The sequence below is a fragment of the Moschus berezovskii genome, chromosome 8 (genome assembly GCF_049115385.1).
Source record: "Moschus berezovskii isolate FMDL1 chromosome 8, NW_MosBer_1.0, whole genome shotgun sequence".
NCBI classification, from domain to species: domain Eukaryota; kingdom Metazoa; phylum Chordata; class Mammalia; order Artiodactyla; family Moschidae; genus Moschus; species Moschus berezovskii.
In genome coordinates this window covers 52,507,702-52,532,953 of record NC_142467.1, presented here as the reverse complement: position 1 = coordinate 52,532,953, position 25,252 = coordinate 52,507,702, and the positions used below count along the sequence as shown (strand labels likewise).

The 25,252-nt window shown below is 42.1% G+C and overlaps 1 protein-coding gene across 1 annotated transcript; it reads left to right on the top strand.

Moving 5' to 3' along the window:
* Positions 1-19,817: 19,817 nt before the first annotated feature.
* On the top strand, positions 19,818-23,095 carry SCGB3A2 (secretoglobin family 3A member 2). The gene is made up of 3 exons (XM_055429938.2): positions 19,818-19,974; positions 22,377-22,576; positions 22,967-23,095. The coding sequence occupies exons 1-3, from the start codon at positions 19,920-19,922 to the stop codon at positions 22,988-22,990; spliced, it is 279 nt and encodes a 92-aa protein (XP_055285913.1). The 5' UTR covers positions 19,818-19,919; the 3' UTR covers positions 22,991-23,095.
* Positions 23,096-25,252: the final 2,157 nt, after the last annotated feature.

The following is a 25,252-nucleotide window of genomic DNA, read 5'->3' as shown; positions in this document are numbered from 1 at the left end:
TCCAGCCATCTCATTCTCTGTCATCCCCGTCTTCTCCCGCCCCCAATCCTTCTCAGCATCAGAGTCTCTTCCAGTGAGTCAACTCGTCGCATGAGGTGGCCAAAGTATTGGAGTTTCAGCTTTAGCATCAGTCCTTTCAATGAACGCCCAGGATTGATCTCCCCCAGAATGGACTGGTTGGATCTCCTTGCAGTCCAAGGGACTCTCAAGAGTTTTCTCCAGCACCACAGTTCAAAAGCATCAATTCTTTGGTGCTCAGCTTTCTTCACAGTCCAACTCTCACACCCATACATGACCACTGGAAAAACCATAGCCTTGACTAGACTGACCTTTGTTGGCAAAGTAATGTCTCTGCTTTTTAACATACTATCTAGGTTGGTTTTAACTTTCCTTCCAAGGAGTAAACGTCTTTTAATTTCATGGCTGCAGTCAGCATCCGCAACATAGGGGAACCTTTGGTGTTAGCCATGTAAATCCATCCCATAACTGAGGGTGGGTCCCTCCTGATAATTGGTTGGTTATATTCTTTGACTGAAATTTAGCTGATTGCTCTGATTGAGCTTGAGTAAGTTGAAAGAAAATTGTAATTTATGGACAGGGTGAGAGCAAGTATGGTTGATTGGACAAATGAGGGAATCCCATTTAACAATATCAATAGCAGCCTGAAAAAACTACAATTTCTTTCTTCTAAAATAAAATTCTCTAAGGGTCATCCAATGAGAGCTTTGGCAATAAGAAATCCACCAGAGTAAACCAGAAGTACTGGATGTAAGTAATTAACTACAAACCTGACATTTGAATTGATTTCTCAAATTTGCACAGGATTATATTCATGATAGAAAAACATTTTTATTCATATGCAGAAGTTCATGAAATAAAGAAAACATTCTGAATAATCATCCTGGTATGTCTGGCATCTTGGGATAGCTGTCTCCTTCTAATATCATCTTTTTCTCATCCTGATGTTGGTGTCATTTCTCCTCTGAGTACTGTTTTAGCATGAGTTCAAGATCAGCAGTTCTCTCTATAGAGCAGTCCAATGTAGGAGTCCTTTTTAAGAGAAAAATATGAATTTGTGAGTTAATTCCCTTCAGTTTTGTTACTCAAGAGCTAGTTAAGAGTACCTGACTTTTGCCTCATGTTGTTGGTGTTGTTGACTGTTTCTGTTGCTTTTCTATTTTTGATATTTAAGCCCCTCAAGTTGTGGAGACAGTCTGCTAATGCCTATTCAGTCTATTAATACCTCCAGGTTTTTGCTTATTGTGTTCTTTCTGCCTAGAATGACTCCCCCACACACTTTTTTATTGGTGAATTCCTGCCCACACATATCCTAGTGGATTGAGTTGCTTCTTCCTCTTATTCTTCATAGTACATGATATAAGCTTTATTTCAGCAACAATGCATGTGTATCAGAAATCATTGTCTCAGTATATGTCTTAGATATCACATCTTATTTTACTTTTCCATCTAATACCTTAGACAAAAGATTTACTCTCCCTGAGCTTTATGTTCCTCCTTTTTAACATAGATAAATAGTATAAATACTTCAGAGCAATGTTGCTAAGTTCTAAAGGAATAATCCTGTGAAATACTTGGAAATATGATCACAAGCTGGAATTAAGATTACCAGGAGGAATATCAATAACCTCAGATATGCAGATGACACCATCCTAATGGCAGAAAGCGAAGAAGAATAGAGCCACTTGATGAAAGTGAAAGAGGAGAGTGAAATAGCTGGGTTAAAACTCAACATTCAGAAGACTAAGATCATGGTATCCAGTCCCATCACTTCATGGCAAATAGATGGGGAAACAATGGAAACAGCGACACTTTATTTTCTTAGGTTCCAAAATCATGGCTGATGGAGACTGCAGACATGAAATTAAAAGATGCTTACTCCTTGGAAGAAAAGCTATGACCAATCTAGAAAGCATATTAAAAAGTAAAGATATCACTTTGCTGTCAAAGGTCTGTATAGTCCAAGTTAGGTTTTTCCAGTAGTCATGTATGGATGTAAGAGTTGGACCATAAAGGAGGCTGAGCACCAAAGAATTGATGCTTTTTAACTGTGATATTGGAGAAGACTCTTGGGACTCCCTTGGACAGCACGGAGATCCAACCAGTCCATCCTAAAGGAAATCAGTTCTGAATATTCATTGGATCGACTGATGCTGAAGCTGAAGCTCCAATACTTGGCAAAGTATGCGAAGAACCGACTCACTGGAAAAGACCCTGATGCTGGGAAAGATTGAGGCCAAAAGGGGAAGGGAACGACAGAGGACAAGATGGTTGAATGGCATCACTGACTCAATGGACATGGGTTTGGGCACACTCTAGGAGATGGTGAAGGACAGGGAAATCTGGGGTGCTGCAGTCCATGAGGTCAGACACAGAGTCAGACACAACTTAATGACTGAACAACAACACTCTGATGTATTAATATTTCAAATTGATTCATTTTCTTCACTCCTCTGACAGAAGCCTAAGAGATTTTTCTGATATTTACCCTGGGAATCTTGTTGCGCTCCTGGAGATATTGTGCCCTTCCCACTGCCATGACTGGATCCCTCTGCTGTTTTTAACTCTCAGAATTGTACATGCTGAGCTTCCACCATTTCATCAGTTATAATTCAGGTTTTTCCTCCTCCAGCACTAGTTCGCCAGGTGGTTTCCACTCCTGAGTCTGTTCCATTAAGCTATGACTCCCTGTAATTGCCTGGCTTCCTCTCCAGTCGTAGGGAAGTTGACCCTGTGCCCTTTCCCAGAGTAGTTGTTGATTTATTAGTCTCCCAAGCTTTTTATGTGTTGTTAGAACAGAGCAGTAACTTTGAATCTCCTTATATGTGGAATCAGAAAACAGCTCTAGACTTTGTAAACGCTTTCTACTGTTGCTGATGACAATATCTTGGAAGTCGTGGATTTGGCACCCATAGACTAGAGACTGCTGAGAGGACAGAATATTAAAGCAGTTCTACTTATCAGAGTGCCCGTTTATTTATCCAGGTTCTGGCATGACAGAAGGACCCTAAGGGTGTTCCCTGACACTCCTAAATATTTAGGGGTGCTGTGAAAACCTCTGAGGACTAGAGGCTCTCAGGGCTTCCAAGGACATTAGTCTGTTTGTTTGCTTGGCTATCACTCTGTGCATCTTTCCACTCTCTCGCACATAAACATCCACTCAAATCAATACCCACTCTCCCAAATCAACTATAATAGTTTCCAAACCTTCTGCTATGTTTTAGTGTTTCTTTTAGCTTATCATTTGAGAAATAAAATGAAAAAGCAAAACCAGTAATTCCCCACCCATCCTTTTAATTGTGTAATTCATTACTGCCCTGTAGCACAGACTCTGGCATAAGGAATGTATTCACAAACCTCTTCTGTTGTTTTGCTTTGTTTTGTAGACCATCTCTGAACTGGCCACAAGGGGGCACTTGTGAACCGTTTTGAAAATTAATTTGTGTTCAACATCAAATCTCACAAACCCTCATGGTTTCCCATAGATTGGACTTATTCCTCCCTGGAAGAAATAAAATGTGCAGTTAAGAGCTTCTAGAGCAGGGAAGCCTATCAGACATAATCTAATCCAGCTTGTCGACCTGAAAGCCCCAGATCTCAGGACCTGTGATAGTGTTATTCTTTTCAGTATTAGTGAGGCATTGTGAGCTATTATAAATATTTCAAAAAAGAAATATTTTAAGTATTTAAATTTGTATTGGGCATTAAGTTGTTCTGACTTTAAATCATTATAGCCTTACTCATTTGACAGTCTAACCCTTAAAAAGTTGAGACCCATAGGGAAAAATAATTTGTGCATCAGTATTTACTGAGTTAGAGACTTCTGCTTGTGACAGAGTCCTAGAAATGGTGGTGAGGGAGCTTCACTAACTTTAAAGTGGTTTATTGCAATCTTGAGCGCTTTCTTCTTAAATTAAGATTCAGATTAAGGAAGCTATTGAAATCTATGATAATAGAATTGAAAATAGTAATAAAGATGGTATAATCTATCCTGTTATCTATTATAAGAATCTTTTATATAGTAAGTGTGACATTCAGTTCAGTTCAATTCAGTTGCTCAGTTGTGTCCGACTCTTTGTGACCCCATGAATCACAGCACGCCAGGCCTCCCTGTCCAGCACCAACTCCCGGAGTTCACTCAAACTCATGTCCATCGAGTTGGTGATGCCATCCAGTCATCTCATTCTCTGTCGTCCCCATCTCCTCCCACCCCCAATCCCTCCTAGCATCAGACTTTTCCAGTGAGTCAACTCAGCGCATGAGGTGGCCAAAGTATTGGAGTTTCAGCTTCAGCATCAGTCCTTCCAATGAACACCCAGGATTGATCTCCTTTACAATGGACTGGTTGGATATTGCAGTCCAAGGGACTCTCAAGAGTCTTCTCCAGCACCACAGTTCAAAAGCATCAATTCTTCGGCGATCAGCTTTCTTCACAGTCCAACTCTCACATCCATACATGACCACTGGAAAAACCATAGCCTTGACTAGACGGACCTTGGTTGGCAAAGTAATGTCTCTGCTTTTTAATATGCTGTCTAGGTTGGTCATAACTTTCCTTCCAAGGAGTAAGCGTCTTTTAATTTCCTGGCTGCAATCAGCATCTGCAGTGATTTTGGAGCCCAAAAAAATAAAGTCTGACACTGTTTCCACTGTTTCCCCATCTATTTCCCGTGAAGTGATGGGACCAGATGCCATGATCTTCGTTTTCTGAATGTTGAGCTTCAAGCCAACCTTTTCACTCTCCTCTTTCACTTTCATCAAGAGGCCTTTGAGTTCCTCTTCACTTTCTGCCATAAGGGTGGTGTTATCTGCATATCTGCTGCTGCTGCTGCTAAGTCACTTCAGTCGTGTCCGACTCTGTGTGACCCCACAGACGGAAGCCCAACAGGCTCCCCCGTCTCTGGGATTCTCCAGGCAAGAACACTGGAGTGGGTTGCCATTTCCTTCTCCAATCTGTGAAAGTGAAAAGTGAAAGTGAGGTCAGTCAGTCGCGTCTGACCCTTAGCGACCCCACAGACTGCAGCCTACCAGGCTCCTCCATCCATGGGATTTTCTAGGCAGGAGTACTGGAGTGGCTTGCCATTGCCTTCTCCGATCTGAGGTTATTGATATTTCTCCCGGCAATCTTGATTCCAGCTTGTGCTTCTTCCAGCCCAGCGTTCCTCATGATGTACTCTGCATATAGCTCCCCTCTAATTTTGGGTTTTAATACTGATTCACTAAGGTGTACAATCTTGTCATTTCTAATCATTTTTCAAAAGAACTCTTAAATTCTGTTTTACATCCAAGTCTATTCTTCCTTCATTATGATAGGTCCCCAAGTATTTGAACAATATCTTAAGGTCCCCTTGATTTGTCTTATCTCTGGGCTGGTGTTCCTATATTCATTAACTTTCTTTCATATGATCTTTCAAAAACCTGGACACCCATCTTAATATGGATTTGTTGTGATTTTAATATGGATACGGGTTCTTTGCCGTTCCTCCCACCAAGAATTAGAGTGTTTTTCCTCTCTTCTCAGATCTGGACTGGTCCTATGACTTGACTGGAAATAACAGAATGTAGTTTAAAACAGTGGTCCCCAGGAACCAGGGACCAGTTGGCAGCAGGGACCAGTTTCATGGAAGACAATTTTTCCATGGACCTTAGGGGTGTGGATGGTTTGGGGATCATTCAAATGCATTGCATTTATTGTACATTTTATTATTATTACATCAGCTCCACCTCAAATTATCAGGCATTAGATCCAAGAGGTTGGAGACCCCAGCTGTAAAAGATACTGTGTATATTTTGAGGCTAACCATTATGGCATCTTTGATCACTCTGGGGTAAAGAACCCACCTGCCAGTGCAGGAGATGAGGGTTCAATCTCCGGGTCAGGAAGACTTCCTGGAGAAGGAAATGGCAACACACTCTAGTATTCCTGCCTGGGAAATCCCATGGACAGAGGGGCCTGGTAGGCTGCAGTCCATGGGGCCACAAGAGAGTCAGACACGACTTAGCGACTAAACAACAACAAATCAGGACATCTACAGTTGTAATTATCTTTTCTTGGAATACACTTTCTGGCACTCTTGGACAACAAAGGCCTCTTGCAGACAGCCCACTGCTGAGCTGCTGGCCAAAGCCAACTACAAAGGCCAGTATTTTGTATATCCAGACATCCCAGTGCCTTGTAAACAGACAGCAGAAGAATACAGTCACTTCAAAGAATTATGAGAATAGTAAACTGTGTTTGTTTCAAGCCACTAAGTTTTAGAGTAATTTATTATGTAGCCTTAAATAACTAACAGGTCCAGGTTGCAAATTGCTTCCAAGTATTAGATTCAGATCTAAATAACTTGACGATGACTAATAACCAGTAATGAAATAATTTCTTTTCTTCTTTGATTTTGACACCACATTTTTATAATTCTGGTAGATTTTTTAAGATTAAATTCATCCTTTTTCAACATGTACCCACTGTTTCATTATTTTATTTATTTTTGGTTGCACCAGGTCTTTGTTGATGCATGCGGGCCTCTCTAGTTGTGGAGAGTGGGGTCTGCTCTCCAGTGCAGTGACCGGCTTCTCACTGTGGTGGCTTCTCCTGTTGTGGAGCAGGGTCTCTAAGTGCATGGACTTCAGTAGTTGCAGCACGTGGGCTCAGTACTTTGCTGGTTCTAGGGTGCAGAGACTTCAGTAGTTGCTGCACAGGGGCTCCCCGTAGTTGTGGCTCCTGGGCTCTAGAGCACAGGCTCAGCAGCTGTGGTGAATGAGTTGCTCCATGCCATGTGGAATCTTCCCAGACCAGGGAACGAACCTGTGTCCCCTGTGCTGTCAGGTGGATTCCTTTCTACTGTGTCACCAAGGAAGTCCTAATTCTGGTATACTTTTATAGCTGGATCATCAGAGCCTGTGGAGTTTGAAATGATTTTTGAGATTAAAACACTTTTTGCTCATATTGATGTTTAAAAAAAAGGATCATTGAAATTAGTTTGGTCTTATTTCTCAGTTCCCTCCTTTGTCAATAAAGGAATGAGTCTTAAATTTTTTCTAGATGTGATGGAATGATAACCTTCATTTTCATTATTGTAATACCTACCTGTAAACCAAGAACCTGAACATACACCATTTCAATTAATCCACACAACCATATATAGTTAATATTTGATTTTCCTTTACAGGTGAAAGAGCTGATATTCAGATAGGTGAAATGATTTCCTATTGGAATTAAATGAAAGAAATTGATTAAAGATTCTCTGACCCCAGTCAACTGTTCTGCTTCACCATCAATGTAAGCTGTCAAAGCTGGCAAACTGAGGCACAAGCATAGGATAAGAACAGAACAACTTTTTTCCACTGAAGGACTGATTTAACTAAGAGAAGTGAGGGCATTGCTGGGGTTTGACCTGGCATGGAGCGTCATGGCCCAAGTAGAGTAAGAAGAGCATCCACTGAGGGGTTGCTGAATAGCAAGAGAGTCAAAGCCCGTGCAGAGAGAAGAGGTCATTTAAATATATCTACATGTGTACACATATATTCTCTAGTCTGTCCACTGGGAGGACCTTGATGCAGGATATCCTGATTGACATGAGTAACCTAGTACCAGGATGATTCCACAATATTTTAATACCTTTCTTCTAAAAAGAACCAAGGGTCACTTTTTGGAGAAAGGTTTATTCCAGGGTTGGGGCAGAGAAAATTGGAGATGAGCCTGGATCATCTTGGGATTCCCTGGTAGTTCAGCTGGTAGAGTTTGCCTGCAATGCAGGTAGACCCCGGTTCGATTCCTGGGTTGGGAAAATCTGCTGGAGAAGGGATAGGCTATCCATTCCAGTATTTTCGGAGTTCTCTTTGGCTCAGTTGGTAAGGATTCCACCTGCAGTGCAGAAGACCTGTGTTCTATCCCTGGGTTGGGAAGATCCCCTGGAGAAGGGAATGGCTACCCACTCCAGTATTCTGGCCTGGAGAATTCTGTGGACTCTACAGTCCATGGTGTTGCAAAGAATTGGACACAACTGAGTGACTTTCACTGGATCATCCTGTAGTACCAAGGCAAGCAAAAGCAAGCAAATGCACGAAGAAAGATAGGAACACACCAGAGGCAGAGACCAGCTTGCAGGGCTTTCACTGGCAATATTTGAGACATTTTGGTTATCAAATATAACATTATTATAACATTATAGTAATGGCTGATACTCCATTTGGTAAGGTAGGAAACCATGAATTGCTTCTGATATTTAAGCAGTAAATTGAATGTTTGCTTGGAAATGGGATATTTACAGAGTTTCAATGTACATTCTCACAGAACATTTGTTATTTAAACAGGGAAATGAGCACAATGGAGAAGTCCGGCAGACTTCACCTTAATCAAGGAATCATGATGGATAATATACACAGTAGAGGGTAAACCCTGTGCCAAACTGATAGGATCCACTGACAATACAGCCTGACTTCTTGCATAACCGGAACCTGGCAATGAGGAAACGTTGGATGAAGCCAAATTGAGCAATAGCCTACAAAAAAAAAATGGTGTGTGTGGGGGGACTGTGGTCTTTCAAAATATCATGAAAGTCAAGGCAAGATGGAGCCACTCTTCCAGAGTGAATAAGACAAAAAAGACATAATGACTAAATGTAGTACATGATTCTGAACTACATCTTTTGCTACAAAAGGACAGGATTCAGATAGCTGGTGAAACTTGAGTTAGGTCTAAGTCCCAGTTGGTAGTAATGTATCAACATTCAGTTCAGTTCAGTTCAGTCACTCAGTCGTGTCCGACTCTCCACGACCCCATGAATCACAGCATGCCAGGCGTCCCTGTCCATCACCAACTCCCGGAGTTCACTCAAACTCATGTCCATCAAGTTGGTGATGCCATCCAGCCATCTCATTCTCTGTCGTCCCCTTCTCCTCCTGCCCCCAATCCCTCCCAGCATCAGAGTCTTTTCCAGTGAGTCAACTCGTCGCATGAGGTGGCCGAAGTATTGGAGTTTCAGCTTTAGCATCAGTCCTTCCAATGAACACCCAGGACTGATCTCCTTTAGAATGGACTGGTTGAATCTCCTTGCAGTCTAAGGGACTCTCAACATTAATTTCTAATTATATTCAAGTCGGAGGATGTCTGTCCTCATAGTATGCACCAGTATTCCTTAAGTGATGGAGCATTGGATCAGCAATTCACTTTCAAACGGTTCCAGAAAGAATTCTTCGTACTCTACTCAGATCTTTTCTATAAACACGAAGTTGTCTCAGATTGAAAACCTTATGCCAAAAAAACCTCCTTTCTTTTTTTCCTGGGTACAGTGATTATTCATTTCCCTTCTTTTATTCTATATAGCAAGCCAAAAGAAATATGGAATTCTTTAAAGAGAAAATTTAAATAAAAATCCCCAAATATTCAAAATTAAATAATTGAGAAGTTGGTGTTCATGAACTTGTTGGTAATGGTGGCTGCTGTGTTTGAGGTTATGGTTAGGAAGTTGGAAAACAAAAAGTGGAGAGGGAGAGAGTGGTAATAATAATAGCATCTGATGTATACTGAATGCTCATCCTGCAGTAGTATTTCTTGTCACCATTTTGCATGTTCATTCCTTCACTGGTTCATAACAGTCCTATAAGGAAGTCAATTTTGTTAGCCTCATAAGTTGATAAAACTGAGGTGCAGAGAGATAAGGTAACTTCCCTAATGGAGGAACGAGGATGTGAATCCAGGCAAGCTGGCCCCAGGACCTGTGCTCTTAATCACTAAAGGAAGAATAAGGGCATTCAAGGGACAAAAGAGCAGTCAAAGCACCGGGAAGATTTGAAGAAGCCCGAGACATTGTTGAGCAAACATTATCAACTATGCACATTTGTCTGAGGCTTGCCAGGAGCCCACTCATGTTAGTAAAAAGGTCTCTCTCCCTGTACTTCTGGTCAAGAGTCATAGTGTAAACATTTGGAAAGGGGGAAGTGATTTATAGCAGAGGCACTGATTGAGGACCTGTAACTTGGCAAAGTGTACCATGAACTTTTCATCTTCTTCTCTGAGTCACACCCACATGGTGAACGTGCAGTTTGCCTGTTTCTTGCTGCTGCTACTGCTGCTGCTAAGGCACTTCAGTAGTGACCGACTCTGTGTGACCCCATAGAGGGAAGCCCACCAGGCTCCCCCGTCCCTGGGATTCTCCAGGCAAGAACGCTGGAGTGGATTGCCATTTCCTTGCCTGTTTCTTGGAGGGGTGTTAACTCACATATTCAAGAAAAGGCAAGGCTGAGGTCTTGACTGATTTAGTTGCTAAAGGTACAGTGAATCACTCTTAGACAGTTTATCACTTTACTGACAGAAAAGAGAAGAATAGACCAAAAGTGTCAGATGCCTCTCATCTTTGTCCCATACATTAAAAAGGATAAAAATGGGGGCTTCCCTGTTTGTTCAATGGTTAGGAATCTGCCTTGCAATACAGGACACATGGGTTCAGTCTCTGGTTGGGGGAAGATCCCACCTGCCAAGGAGCAACTAAACCCGTGTGCCACAACTACTGAAGCCCAAGTGCCTAGAGCCCGTGCCCTGCAACAAGAGAAGTCTGCTCACCACAATGAAGGGTAGCCGTTGCTCACTGCCACTCAGAAAGCCCTCGTGTAGCAATGAGGACTCACCACAGCCAAATAAAGAAATCTTCTTTTTAAAAAAAATAAAAATAAAGGATGAACATGAAACAGAAGGGACTGGATGACTCCAAGGCCAGTTGTGGGGAGCTAATTCTAGACTGCAGTTGAGCAGTTTGGTTTGAATTATTCTGTAGCTCTTGTTCCAAGGCAGGTAGGGCAGAAAGTCCCACACCTTGTAGAACCTGGGAGGCAATGTCTTCCGCCAGCCACCCAAGAGAGATGTGAAGGTGTGTGGGAGATGGCTCCTGTAGCCCTCCATCCTCTCGGGTTCCAGGAGGACCACAAGGTGTTCCCCTAAGACTCAGATAAGCTATGGTTCAACCCTTCACCCGTGTGGATCCCTGTAAGGTCACCAGGTGATATGGTAAAGTCATTCCCCTATAAAGAGCAGCTGAAAGGTAGGATTTAGAGCATGATCTAGTCATGGAGAATGTCTGCTGGGCACTGGAGAGCTGCCTCTGGGAGTGCTGACATCTTTGCTGGAGGGAAGGTGTAGCAGATGCTATTCTGGTCCTCTAACAAGATGGTGACGTTAGCTGTGAATGTGAGGATGGGCCATCGATTGGGAGTATGGGGTCATCAGAGCCCAGACTCTTCACTGAAAGACCTTTCTGCTTCCCTTACACTAATCTGCTCTATAAACCCCTCTGACCAAGTTCACCCCTGCTCAAGAACCCATATATCTCACTACAGATCAAGTCTTGCCACGTCAAGTCCCAGTCCCAGGCCACCAGAAATTAGTTTTTTTATAGCCATACTTTCTCATTAACTCATCTGACACAATCCATAGGCTGTTTGATCGTAAACTAAAGATTTGTTTGAAATCTGCCATGGTCAGGGTCTGTGAACAAACAATGCTGGGCAGAGAAAGATGGAAGAGACTTTTCCCACACATCTTTCTTTTTAGTTTACTTACTTGTCTTAATTAGTTTCTTAAAACATTACGAATTCTAGTTTTAGCTCTCATCTTCTCTGCTTATCCAAATCTTTGAACTTAAGAACAACTTGAATTCACAAAGTCATCTTTGAAAACTCCAGCCTGGACAAATTCACTTTTTTCCATTTTTGAGGCTTCCTAGATTTTTACTTCAATTTGGTCTTGATTTATGGGTCATTTCCTGTGTTTCTCCCTCATGGGCTCATATTCTATTTGGACTTCCCTGCAGTGTCTATAAAGAGGCTAAAAGTTAGCCTTAAACAATAATGGACTGATTTTCATTAGAAAGTGTGAAAGTGTTGGTCATTCAGTCCTGACTCTTTGCTTTCCCACAGACTATAGCCCATCAGTCTCCTCTGTCCATGGAATTTCCCAGGCAAGAATGCTGGAGTGGATTGCCATTCCCTTCTCCAGGGGATCATCCTGACCCAGTGATTGAACCTGGGTCTCCTGCATTTCAGGCAGATTCTTTACTGTCTGAGACAATAGGGTAGGGAAGCCCTGCTGCTGCTGCTGCTAAGTCACTTCAGTCGTGTCCGACTCTGTGTGACCCCATAGACGGAAGCCCACCAGGCTCCCCCGTCCCTGGGATTCTCCAGGCAAGAACACTGGAGTGGGTTGCCATTACTTTTCACTAAATAGGACTCAATCAATATGGTAGATAGTCAGGAATATATATATATATATATATATTTTTTTTTTTTTTTTGCTTTTCTCCAAACTCCATGCGGTTGGTACACAAAGCTGTGACATTTGACTGTTACATGCTTGTGGTTTTCAAGACAAATTTTAAGACTATTTCCCCTTATTTAGGCCTTTGCTTTAAGCCATTTTGACCATCCAGTTTACAGCAAGCAGAAGAGACAGTGTCTCCAGTGTGATTTCCCAGTTACTGTCTCTTTTCACCTAGAAGGAAGAGTGTGAAATGAAATCTCAGGCTGATTCTTTTATTTTTCTTATCTGTGTCTTGAATCTACATTCAGCTGGCTTCTTTAGAACTCTCATTCTTCTCACAGAGACAAAAAGGACACAGTATATCGTTCCATCTGTTTGTGTCATCTTCGGTTTCTTTCATCAGCATCTTATTGTTTTTGCCTCCTTAGGTATATTTATTCATAGGCATTTTATTCTTTTCTGTGAAATGGTAAGTGGGATTGTTTCCTTAATTATTCTTTCTGATATTTTGTATAGAAATGCAACCTAATTTTATATCCTGCAGCTTGATCAAATTCATTGATGAGCTCTATGTAGTTTTTGTGGTAGTGTCTTTAGGATCTTCTATGTATAGTATCATGTCATCTGCAAGCAGTGATAATTTTATTTTTTCATTTTTAATTTGGATTCCTTTTATTTTTTTTTCTCTGATTGCTATAGCTAGGACTTCCAAAACTATGTTGAATAAAATAGGCAAGAGTGGACATCCTAGATTCATTCCTGATCTTAGAGGAAATGTTTTCAGCTTTTCACCATTGAGAATAATGTTAGCTGTGGGTTTGTCATATATAGCCTTTATTATGTTGGACTTACTGAGTTGCTTCTAACAGTTTCCTTTACTATAATTAAGAAGAGGCAGGAGTCATGTTATATTTCCAAAATCTACCACAGAAGCACATCAACCAAACATGCTCACTAAACACTTGTTGAATGACTAACTGAACTTCCACTCCCAATTATGAACTTAATCTCCACAAAAATTCATTCAAAAAACACACCCCAAATTAATTTAGAAACAGTGGCATTTATTTCCTTTTCATTTCTTCTCATGGATTATTTATTAACAAATGCTTGCTGGAAAAGCTTATTATTTAAGTTTTTAAAGGTGAAGAAATACAAATCAGAAGAAAGAGCTCAAATTCTGGCCACATTATATATATTTAAGTGACTTTGGCAATTAATTCATTGCTTTCAGCTTCAGACTTTCTTTTTTATAAAATGGAATTAAAGCTCTTTATCATCAGGGGTTTTATGAGAATGAAGTGGATACCATATGCAAAGTGTAGGGTCTGGCACAGGTTGTTAGTTCCTAATAATATTATCAAGTGTGTAGGATTTTGTGTTAGGATCCAAACATGAACAAGAAAAAGTCCTTCAAGATGTTTACAGATTAGTCCTGGGAAAGAAGAATGTGTTTTATATTTACACAGATCATCAGATCAGGAGATGACTGCCATCAGCAGATGAATGGATAAGAAAGCTGTGGTACATATACACAAAGGGGTATTCAGTTCAGTTCAGTTGCTCAGTTGTGTCCGACTCTTTGAGACCCCATGAATCACAGCACGCCAGGCCTCCCTGTCTATCACCAACTCCCGGAGTTCACTCAAACTCATGTCCATCGAGTCGGTGATGCCATCCAGCCATCTCATTCTCTGTCGTCTCCATCTCCTCCCACCCTCAATCCCTCCCAGCATCAGACTCTTTTCCAGTGAGTCAACTCGTCGCATGAGGTGGCCAAAGTATTGGAGTTTCAGCTTTAGCATCAGTCCTTCCAATGAACACCCAGGATTGATCTCCTTTAGAAGGGACTGGTTGGATCTCCTTGCAGTCCAAGGGACTCTCAAGAGTCTTCTCCAGCACCACAGTTCAAAAGCATTACTCAGCCATTAAAAAGAATACATTTGAATCAGTTTTAATGAAGTGGATGAAACTGGGGCCTATTATACAGAGTGAAGTAAGCCAGAAAGAAAAATACCAGTACAGTATACTAACGCATATATATGGATTTTAGAAAGATGGTAATGATAACTCTGTGTGAGACAGCAAAAGAGACACAGATGTATAGAACAGTCTTTTGGACTCTGTGGTAAAGGGTGAGGGTGGGATGATTTGGGAGAATGGCATTGAAACATGTATATTATCATATGTGAAATGAATCGCAAGTCCAGGTTCAATGCATGAGACAGGATGCTCGGGGCAGGTGCACTGGGATGACCCAGAGGGATGGGATGGGAAGGGATTTGGGAGGGGAGTTCGGGATGGGGAACATGTGTACACCCGTGGTGGATTCATGTCGATGTATGCAAAACCGATACAATATTGTAAAGTAATTAGCCTCCAATTAAAATAAATGCATTTATATTTTTTTAAAAAAGTTTGTTACAGAGATAGATTCCCAGAAAAGGGGCATGCCCCACACAGAGCAGTAGGGTGCATGGGAAGCACTAGCTTTGTCAGGAAGGTGTGGTAGGGGAGTGGGCAGGAGCCTTTACTCTGGTTTCTGTGAGAAGGGATGGGGAGACAGGGTAAGCAGGTTTAGGATAGGCTAGTTTGAATAATTTCAGTGGGCTCTGTCTGGCGTGTAGGCACTGTCCCTAGCTGTTTTGTACCTGCCTGGGCCTCAGGGGGTAATTGAGGCAGGCAGACAGTGGCCCAGTGTCGGGGCTCCCCAGGGAGGTGGCTGGCAGTGTGGACTGTAGATTGGCTGGTTTGCTTAGAAAAGCACATTCCCAGGTGAGTCATTTGCTGTCTAGGAATTAGTTAGCCCTGGGAAGGGTAGTCCCTCCAAGATCAGCAAGGCCCCAGAATGTCAAAGCATCAGAAATATGGACTAAAAAGACATAAATAATACATGGACTCAGGACACAGGAAGCATGGGAGTAGCCAAGCCTGAATGTCTTTTCAGGTCTGACTGTGCCCCAGCCCTCTTTGTCTCTACGATCAGTACACCCTGTTAGCTTCATCACAGCACTGATGACTAGTTCTTTATTTGTTTACGTGTTTATTGTCTGTTTATCCATCACTCTGTGAGTTCTATGAAAGCAGGAAAATAGCTTGCTTTGTTAACTGTTCAGTCTCAGTTCCTGACAGTGCTGGGCACAGAGGAGATGCTTAGTAACTATCTGTTGAACAAAAAATAGAAAACTGTTGTGTTTGATGGTTTTGTATGTGTCTGTTCATGTGCACATATTACTGTTCATGTAAGCGTGAGAACGTTTGTGTTTGTGACAGTGTGTGTGTGTGTTGCACGGAGGAGGTTCCAGTCTTTAGCTAAGCCATCCATGTTGACGACTAGGTTTTGGTGAAGACAACGTTAGGTCTACTGCTAGATGGGCTCACCAGAAATCTATTAGCACAGGGATCTGAGGAGCTTCCTGGGAGAGAGCTCACCTCCAGGACCAACAGACCAGCTGGAAACAGTGCCACACACTTCAGAGGTGGAAAGGGAGAAGCATCTGTGTGTGTATCACTCTGTTTCTCCTGGATTGATCTAGCCTTTTGTGAACTTGGAACTTGGCATTTATGAGAGAGAGGTTGTTTCCAAACTGAAAGAACTGTTTTGACCAAAAGCTCTATTATATTTTAGTATATGCCGTGTTACGCAGACTCCAACCAAAAAATCAAAACCATATCCGGTGAACACACAGGAAAAATTTTACTTGAAAGATAATTTACAAGGTGCTAGAAAGGCAGTTGAAGCAACCAGGGGAAAGATGAGTCAACCCAGAGATTAGAAGGTTCGGGAAGCTTCTACTGCTTCTTGGCCAGGAGGGACAGGGAGGGCAAGTGGGGTCCAGGCTGGGGCTGCGCCACTGAAGCTGGGTCAGTGGTGGGGCTCCCTGGCTTGTGTTGGACCACAGGTGAAAGGGCGTGTCTGGAAGGAGCCTTAGAGAAGTGGAGTCGCTGCCTGAGATGTCTCCTGAAGTAGAGAGAGGAAGAAGCATCCTGTTTTCTCCCTTTCTCTCCCCTAAATCTTATCCCAGGGCCTCCTGTTTGCCCTCCCTAACCAAAATGCTGTTGGCCAGGAAGTCTGGAAACCACAGTTTGGAAAACTGAGCTTCCCATAGTGCAGGGCAGAGAGGGTGGATGTGCACAGAGAGGATTTGAGAACAAAATGGAAACAACCAGCAGACATAGGGCAGTACCGGTTCCATATTCTGTCAAAATGTCATTAACATAAAAATAAAGGATGACATTGACTCGGTACCACTTCACCACATACAGCCTTGGCCCTGTGAGAGTTCTGGCTTGGGATAGTTCCCCAGGAATAGATGAAGCCTTCTTGGGCAGAGAAAGCAGTAGAAGGGGCAGGATTGAGTATGTGTGGCAGTAATAAATGATCTTCTTCATGTAGTTTATAAAGTAGCAGAAAAATAAAAGGTAGTTGTAACTCGGCAATATATGGAAATGAACAGCAGGTGACATTTATTAGGTGTTAATCTTGGGTTGGTACAGGTACATCCTGGGTCTACATAATTATATTAAATCCTCATAATAGCACCACACCCTCAAGCGGGGCCCCCACTCCTGGACTTGCATATAAAGTGGACTATGCTTTGATATGTCTTCCTCAGAAGGTTCTGAGTACCCCTTCAGTGGTGGGGGTGGCTGAGTCCAGCAACGTCATTTGGTTAGGTAGCCCTGAGCTGGGACTGGGACCCACCTGGACTCTGATCTCTATTTATCCCTTTCAAGGTTCATTCTTTCTTTCTTGCACTAGATACACCGAGGAGCTCTAGGGCTTGGGCTTACAGATAGGATCCTCCTGGGGCCCCATAGCTGAGTCCTGTTTGCAGGAGGGCAGCCTTGAAAGCAGACTGTTCCCCTGGCTAGCAAGTATTTAATTTGCATGATTGCAAGGGGCTGGACTGCCAAAAGGCTTCTGACATTTATGTTTTGGTGACCCAAGTTATTTATATGTATGCGATCTTGAAAAAAAAATTTTTTCCCTCACGGTCACACCCCTTTGGGACTGCCTTGATGTTAGCTGTTCAATTCAGTTCAGTTCAGTCACTCAGCCGTGTCCGACTCTTTGCGACCCCATGGAATTGCAGCACGCCAGACTTCTCTGTCCATCACCAACTCCCAGAGTTCACTCAAGCTCATGTCCATCAAGTTGGTGATGCCATCCAGCCATCTCATTCTCTGTCGTCCCCTTCTCCACATGCCCCCAATCCCTCCCAGCATCAGAGTCTTTTCCAGTGAGTCAGCTCTTCACATGAGATGGCCAAAGTATTGGAGTTTCAGCTTTAGCATCAGTCCTTCCAATGAACACCCAGGATTGAGCTCCTTTAGAATGGACTGGTTCCAAAGCATCAATTCTTCGGCGATCAGCTTTCTTCACAGTCCAACTCTCACATCCATACATGACCAGGGGAAAAACCATAGCCTTGACTAGACGGACCTTTGTTGGCAAAGTAATGTCTCTGTTTTTTAATATACTATCTAGGTTGGTCATAACTTTCCTTCCAAGGAGTAAGTGTCTTTTAATTTCATGGCTGCAATCAGCATCCACAGAGATTTTGGAGCCCAAAAGAATAAAGTCTGACACGGTTTCCACTGTTTTCCCATCTATTTCCCATGAAGTGATGGGACCAGATGCCATGATCTTTGTTTTCTGAATGTTGAGCTTCAAGCCAAAGTTTTCACTCTCCTCTTTCACTTTCATCAAGAAGCTTTTGAGTTCCTCTTCACTTTCTGCCATAAGGGTGGTGTCATCTGCATATCTGAGGTTATTGATATTTCTCCCGGCAATCTTGATTCCAGTTTTTGCTTCTTCCAGCCCAGTTTTCCTCATGATGTACTCTGCATAGAAGTTAAATAAGCAGGGTGACAATATACAGCCTTGATGTACTCCTTTTCCTATTTGGAACCAGTCTGTTGTTCCACGTCCAGTTCTAACTGTTGCTTCCTGACCTGCATATAGGTTTTTCAAGAGGCAGGTCAGGTGGTCTGGTATTCCCATCTCTTTCAGAATTTTCTGGAGGCCTTACAAATAGCTGTGAAAAGAAGAGAAGCGAAAAGCAAAGGAGAAAAGGAAAGATATAAGCATCTGAATGCAGAGTTCCAAAGAATAGCAAGGAGAGATAAGAAAGCCTTCCTCAGCGATCAATGCAAAAAATAGAGGAAAACAACAGAATAGGAAAGACTAGAGATCTCTTCAAGAAAATTAGTGATACCAAGGGAACATTTCTGCAAAATGGGCTTGATAAAGGACAGAAATGGTATGGACCTAACAAAAGCAGAAGACATTAAGAATAGGTGGCAAGAATACACAGAAGAACTGTACAAAAAAGATCTTCACGACCAAGATAATCACGATGATGTGGTCACTGACCTAGCGCCAGACATCTGGGAATGTGAAGTCAAGTGGGCCTTAGGAAACATTACTATTAACAAAGCTAGTGGAGGTGATGGAATTCCAGTGAGCTATTTCAAATCCTGAAAGATGACGCTGTGAAAGTGCTGCACTCAATATGCCAGCAAATTTGGAAAACTCAGCAGTGGCCACAGGACTGGAAAAGGTCAATCTTCATTCCAATCCCAAAGAAAGGCAATGCCAAAGAATGCTCAAATTACCGCACAATTGCACTCATCTCACACACTACTAAAGTAATGCTTAAAATTCTCCAAGCCAGGCTTCAGCAATACGTGAACCGTGAACTTCCAGATGTTCAAGCTGGTTTTAGAAAAGTCAGAGGCACCAGAGATCAAATTGCCAACATCCGCTGGATCATGGAGAAAGCAAGAGTTCCAGAAAAACATCTATTTCTGCTTTATTGACTATGCCAAAGCCTTTGACTGTGTGGATCACAATAAACTGTTAGCTGTTAAATGTCCTATTTTAGATGAGAACAATACTATAGAGCAACTATGGAATCCCAGGTCTTTAAAAAGACATTTTTACTTTAGGTCCTGAACTAAATGAGAACACAGAGAAGGCGTGACCCTAGGTGTTCCCCCCAGATAGGTGGGAGGCACTAGAAGTGGTAAAATATCTTGCCATGGTAGATATGTGACAAGTTTAGGGTGGGTAGAGGTAAATTTCAGAGAAACATGGTTACTAAATGCCATTAATCTGAGTCTATATTATTTCAGGGCTAAAGGGACCTCAAAATTGTCAACTGGGGCATTCATCAGGTAATGTGTTTCTCTGAACTTTAAATGAATAGAAAACTGGAGGAAAGCAAAAGAGCCTTAATCCTTTTAATCCTGATACAAAACCTTCTTTTCAGAGTTCTTCCAGGGAAAGGACTCTTAGAGTGTTTTGCTTACCACTGCCCCCTACCCCGCTCAGTGTCTCATGTAAGAGCTTGTGGTGTGAGAGAGCCTTGAGGGTGCTTTAAGTTAAGGCTTTGTTTCCCATGGGAACATGAGGGAAAGTGGAAAAAACCTTCAATTTGTTTAGAGAGGAAACATGACCTTCACGCTGTTCTTCCTAGGGGCGAGTCAAGTGGTCCTGACTGAAATCCAAGTCCTTGGCATATAAATACATGTGCGTGCAGAAGCCACTGCCACGCTTGGTACAGCAAGGGGAACCACTGGCTCAGGGGACTCCTTAGGTTTTCCAGTTTAATTTTAAACTCCAGGTAAACATCCCAGGTAACCCACCATGAAGCTGGTCACTGTGTTCCTGCTGGTGACCATTGGCATTTGCAGTTACTCTGGTAAGTGGCCTGGAACACATGGTCTCTCTCTACTTTCTTGATAACAGGAACACAACTAGTGAGCCGAGGCTCCTGGTGGTATATGGTGAAGGGACTTTTTTGGTAGGGTCAGAAGGGACTTCAGATGCCTCCTGCTCCCAGCTCCAAACTCTAATCCAACACAAGTTATCCCTGGTGTATCCTACAAAGAAATTAATCAGCTCCCACTGAGGGTCAGCAAATGCACTTCATTACTGAGCTTTGGCCACCACTGATTTTCCTTAATTTTGAATTAAGATTTGATTCTTTCATGTTTCTGAAATTATATGGAGTCATCCTTGCTCGCATCTCTAATCAGATTGCCATGCTGGTTCTCTTGAGACATAGCTACTTTTATATGTTCATACAATTAACAGGTATTTGTTGAATGGCTATAATCTGTTGGGCACTGGGTAGGCTTGGGAGACTCAGACCTGAATCAGACATGCATATTTCTGTCAAGGTTCTTATAGTCTGGCAGAGGAGTGAAGACTTCTACAGAAGTCACTATTGTTCTGGTCCACTGTGATACACGATGAAACTACAGATAGAGCTCTGTGGCAGGGGTGAGGGGTGAACAGTTCCATTACTAGGTAGGGTATAGAAGCTGGCTTCTTGGAGAATGGCAACCAATCCTTTCTTTTTGGAGGGAGTCATTTTAGCTGTAGGAAGATACATTTGGGTGTATCTGCAGAATACATCATAATGGCTGCTACTTATTTGGAGAACAGAAAGCTTTGAGGATCTCCCCCCTGAAATACATAGGTAAATACAGAGAAGACACTCACCAAAGTGCTGAAAGTAAGAAGTAGGGAGATTGATCATGAGAAACTGTGTGATACCCATGCTACAGTGGTGACTCTGACTTTTGAATTTTTGAACTAATTTGTAACTTTGCCTATTTGGGCTATTTTGTCATTCTTTAATGTCTAGGGGTACCTGAGGAGAGGTGACAGCAGAAAGATGGGTGGGAAGGATATAAATATCCCTTTTCTGGAGGAGAACTTTGGGTAGGAAAATAGGCAGTAGAAAGTGAAGGGAAAATAGGTGTACAACCTACTTTTTTTTTTTTTTTGAATGAGAAAACAGAAAGGATTGCAAAGGAGGATGAAGTGTTAGCCAGCAATACAGGGGGTAGAGTGCCAGCAGGAAGATGTGTGTCTCATGTATGTGTTTCTACATCTGTGTATTTACATACATGCACATGTATTTTGTAAAAATATGTATAATATGCATTTCCCCCATTCTCTAACATCTTCTATGTTAAAGTTATCTTGCTGAAGATATAAAATGCAGTTGTCCCAAAAAAGAGTCATGGTTGCTCCCCATTACCCTTGGGGGAAAAAAATCTCAGACTCATTCATATGACATTCAAGTCTGAAAATCTGACCTCACCCAGGTTGCAGCCTCACCTGCTTAGCACATCCAACTGGAATTCTGAAGAAGACTCACCATCCTGTGTATGGTCTTTAATCTTATTATCTTGGTGTCTTGGTCAATTATTTTCCTGTTTCAAATGCTGCTCCCCTTCTTTACCTGTCATCCTGATATTTAACTCAAGACACAACTATGGCAGCATCTATTCTGGGAAAATTCCTGTAACACTCTCCTATATTAGAATTAATCATCACTTCTGTGTTTCCATAGAGCTTTGTCCATAATATTAGCATAGCACATGCTGCACTGTGGCATACATAGATCTTTACTGTCCATCAGATTGCATGTTTTCTCTGAGTCAAATATCTTATTTTATTCATCTGTGTATCTGCACCAACTGACTTAGAGTTTCTACTCAGTTATGTTTGCAGCACTGAGTTGAGTTGGTTGGGAGCAGTTTCCTGGGCTCCAGTTGGGTCCATTCATGTGTCCAAGTGGAAGGTCATTATAGCATCTTTCCGCTGGTTTCAAACTCATGGGCTGTGGTGAAAGCCACATGCAAAATATGCCCCCGTCCAGTCAATCAATGGCATCTACTGAGTTCATACTGTGTACCAGGGTCTGTTGTAGGCATGGGGTACAGTAGTGAATAAAATGCAGTCCTTATTCTCAAGGGATACATTCCAGTGCGAGGATGAAGGTAAAATAAAGACAGAAAGAAAGATGTAATATTTTAGGCAGTGGCAAGAAAAATAAAGAAGGAGGGTGACTGGTGACGCCATTTTAGATACATCTCTGAGAGTGTAACATTGGAGAAGAGACCAAATAAGTGAAGAAGAAAGACATGTAGCTATCTGGTGAAGGAAAGTTCTAGAGAGATAGAAGAGTAGGTGCAGAGGTCCCGAAGCAGAAGTTTTTTGGGAAGTCAGGATGCATAGGGCTGGAATGGAGCCGCCGATAGAGTGGAGGGTGGTGAGGTCTCACTTGGGATCTCTTCTGCTCTGCAGCTACCGCCTTCCTCCTCAACAATTTGCCGCTTCCCGTGGACAAGGCCTTGCCTTTGCCTCTGGATGCTCTCCCACTAATGGACCCACTTAAGCTTCTTCTGAGTACTCTGGGCATTTCCGTTGAGCACCTTGTGGAAGGGCTGAGGAAGTGTGTCAATGAGCTGACACCAGAGGCTTCCGAGGCCGTGAAGAAACTACTGGTAACTGCAGCTTGCGGGGCTAACTTGGTCAAAGGGAAAGGTTTACTCACCCTGAGGGCCCTTCCTCTCCAGCCCACTCCCACCCGACCTGTCCTCATTTGTGAACCTGTGTTTCCCTACCGTGGATGGTACCTGTACACATTTAGCATGTCCTGGAATCTCAGGGCAGGTGCAGTATCCACAATTCTAGAAGGAATTTTTGAATGAGAAAGACTTGTGTTCTGGTTGTAAAATGTGTGCTACTTCCCAGCTCTGTGATTCTGGGTGGGACTCAATCACTCTTGAACTTTTGTTTCCTTGTCAGGATAATGGTGGTGAAATAGGATACTGACTACTTGCTAATGACATGTAAACTGCTCTTATTTTTAATATTGTCCTTTTGACTTTCAGGAGGCGCTCTCACATTTGGTGTGATGGCAGAAAAAGCAAGATGATGCTCCCCCTCCCTCTCCCGCAGAAACTCTTTCCATCCTAAAATGTAGCAGCCCCCAAGAAGAATGAATAAAGCATTGAAAAGACTTCAGTTTGTCCTGTTTTTGTTTGGGGGACTCTATTCAGAAGAGCCAAGCTAGATAGTCTTGTCCTGGGGTTATAAACTCTAGACAGTCTGTTGTTATAAAGACAACTTAACATTTCCATTTCTTTTCTTTTTTTAAGATGGTACTTTATTTATTTTTGCACATTCATTTCAATATTATTCACCTTTATTTTTTATTTTTTTAAAATTAAATTTATTGGAGTATAGTTGCTTTACAATGTTGTGTTAGTTGCTGTACAACAGAAACTAACTTAACATTGTAAAGACAACTCGAATTTTCAGTAAGGCATAATCATTCTTTCCCTTTCCTTTTTCTTATTATCTGATGCTTTTTCAGACTCCTCACATTCTTATTTCCCTACTTCTAAAGAAATTTTAAAAGATTTTTGTTAAAATATAGTTGATCCACAATATTATAATTACAAGTATACGATAGCGAATCACAATTTTTAAAGGTTGCACTTCATTTGTAGTTATCTGTAAGGGTGTATACAATACACCCTTGTAGCTTAGTTTATACATAGTGGTTTGTAGCTCTTTATTTTATACCCCTATTTTGCCCCTCCCCACTTGCCTCTTCTCACTGGTTTGTTCTCTATAGCTCTATATTCGTTTGGTCTCTATATCTGTGAGTCTGCTTCTTTTATGTTATATTCACTAGTTTGCCATATTTTTTAGATTCCACATATAAGTGATATCCTACAGTGTCTGTCTGTCTTTGACTTACATCACATATCACAAAGAAACTTTAAAACATGAAATACAACAGAAATTTCCAAGTATTGTCTGATAAGACTAAAGTGCTGCAAACCTCGTTGGTTGGGAGACTATATCACCGGAATGTGAGCTTGTACTAAGTCTGTAGTTAAATTAGGGCCACCCCATAGCTTCACAGAACTAACACCAAGTTAGGGTGCTATTATATCATTCTAAAATATCTTCCCTTTCCCCAGTGCTACATGTACAATGACTCCAGAATTATCTTTTCCAAGATAAAATTCTAGCTGTATATGACCACCTACAAAAGAGATTTCAAGCTCCTTAGCATGGTATATAGGGTCTTTCATGATCTGGACTTATTTTACATGCCTATTCCTTTCTTCACAAGTGCTCCAGCCCCAGTCATGCTGAAAACATAACTACATCTCTTTGCTGCTAACACATTTTATGCCTTAATGAAAAAATCAAGCTTCTTCTCACCTGGAATGCCTGCCCTGGTCTGCCTCCAGACTTGGACTTGTGCAAATCTTGGGACTATTTGCCCTTCAATCCATTCCCCACGTTCCCCGTGCTCTACTCCATGTTGGGGGAACTGAGGGGATGAGATGCTGATCCATGCAGGTGGTTCCCAGGTTGATCTCTCCGGTAATTACGAAAGTTGACGTTGTTGTTCAGTTGCTAAGTTGTGTCCGACTCTCCGTGACCGCTTGAACAGCAGCACGCCAGGCTCCCTGTCCTTTGTTATCTCCCTGAGTTTGCTCAAACTCATGTCCATTGAGTCAGTGATGCCATCCAACCATCTCATCCTCTGTCGTTCCCTTCCCCCTTTGCCCTCAATCTTTCCCAGCATCAGGGTCTTTTCCAGTGAGTCAGTTCTTCTCATAATTTGCCAAAGTATTGGAGCTTCAGCTTCAGCATCAGTCCTTCCAATGAATGTTCAGGATTGATTTCCTTTAGGATTGACTGTTTTGATCTTCCTGTTCAAGGAATTCGGGGCCCAGGCAGGAGATGATAGTGGAAAAAGGGGAAAGACCATAGTGTGGCTTCCTCTCGTTCTCTATTTGAGAGAAGTCAACTGTCTGTACTGGGTCTGAACCGCCAGTTCCTGCTGGAGAAGTTTATTTTGGTTTTAGTTTTTGCCAGGTGACCCAGTCCTTGGACTCTGGTTATACTATCTCTTCTTTTTCTTTCCAGCTGAAGTTCATAGTGGCTTTCTGCTGTTATCAGGTTCTAGGTTGCCTTACATCACCTACTTAATTGTTTTAGATATTCTGTCATCAATTGAATAAGTTCTGTGCATTACATTCCTTCTGTTCTATGCATTAAAATAGTTTCTGTTTCTTGGTTGGTTCCTGACTAATACAATGTTAACTGTCATCTCCTCTCTGGAAAGTATCTTGATACCTACCCTTCCTTAA

What these genes read in the sequence shown, in the direction of transcription:
- SCGB3A2 (XM_055429938.2), top strand. Translation starts at nt 19,920, where the DNA reads ATGAAGCTGGTCACTGTGTTCCTGCTGGTGACCATTGGCATTTGCAGT. An exon ending in TGGCATTTGCAGTTACTCTG is followed by an intron (nt 19,975 to 22,376) that starts GTAAGTGGCCTG and finishes TCTGCTCTGCAG; the next exon opens with CTACCGCCTTCCTCCTCAAC. An exon ending in AGGCCGTGAAGAAACTACTG is followed by an intron (nt 22,577 to 22,966) that starts GTAACTGCAGCT and finishes TTTGACTTTCAG; the next exon opens with GAGGCGCTCTCACATTTGGT.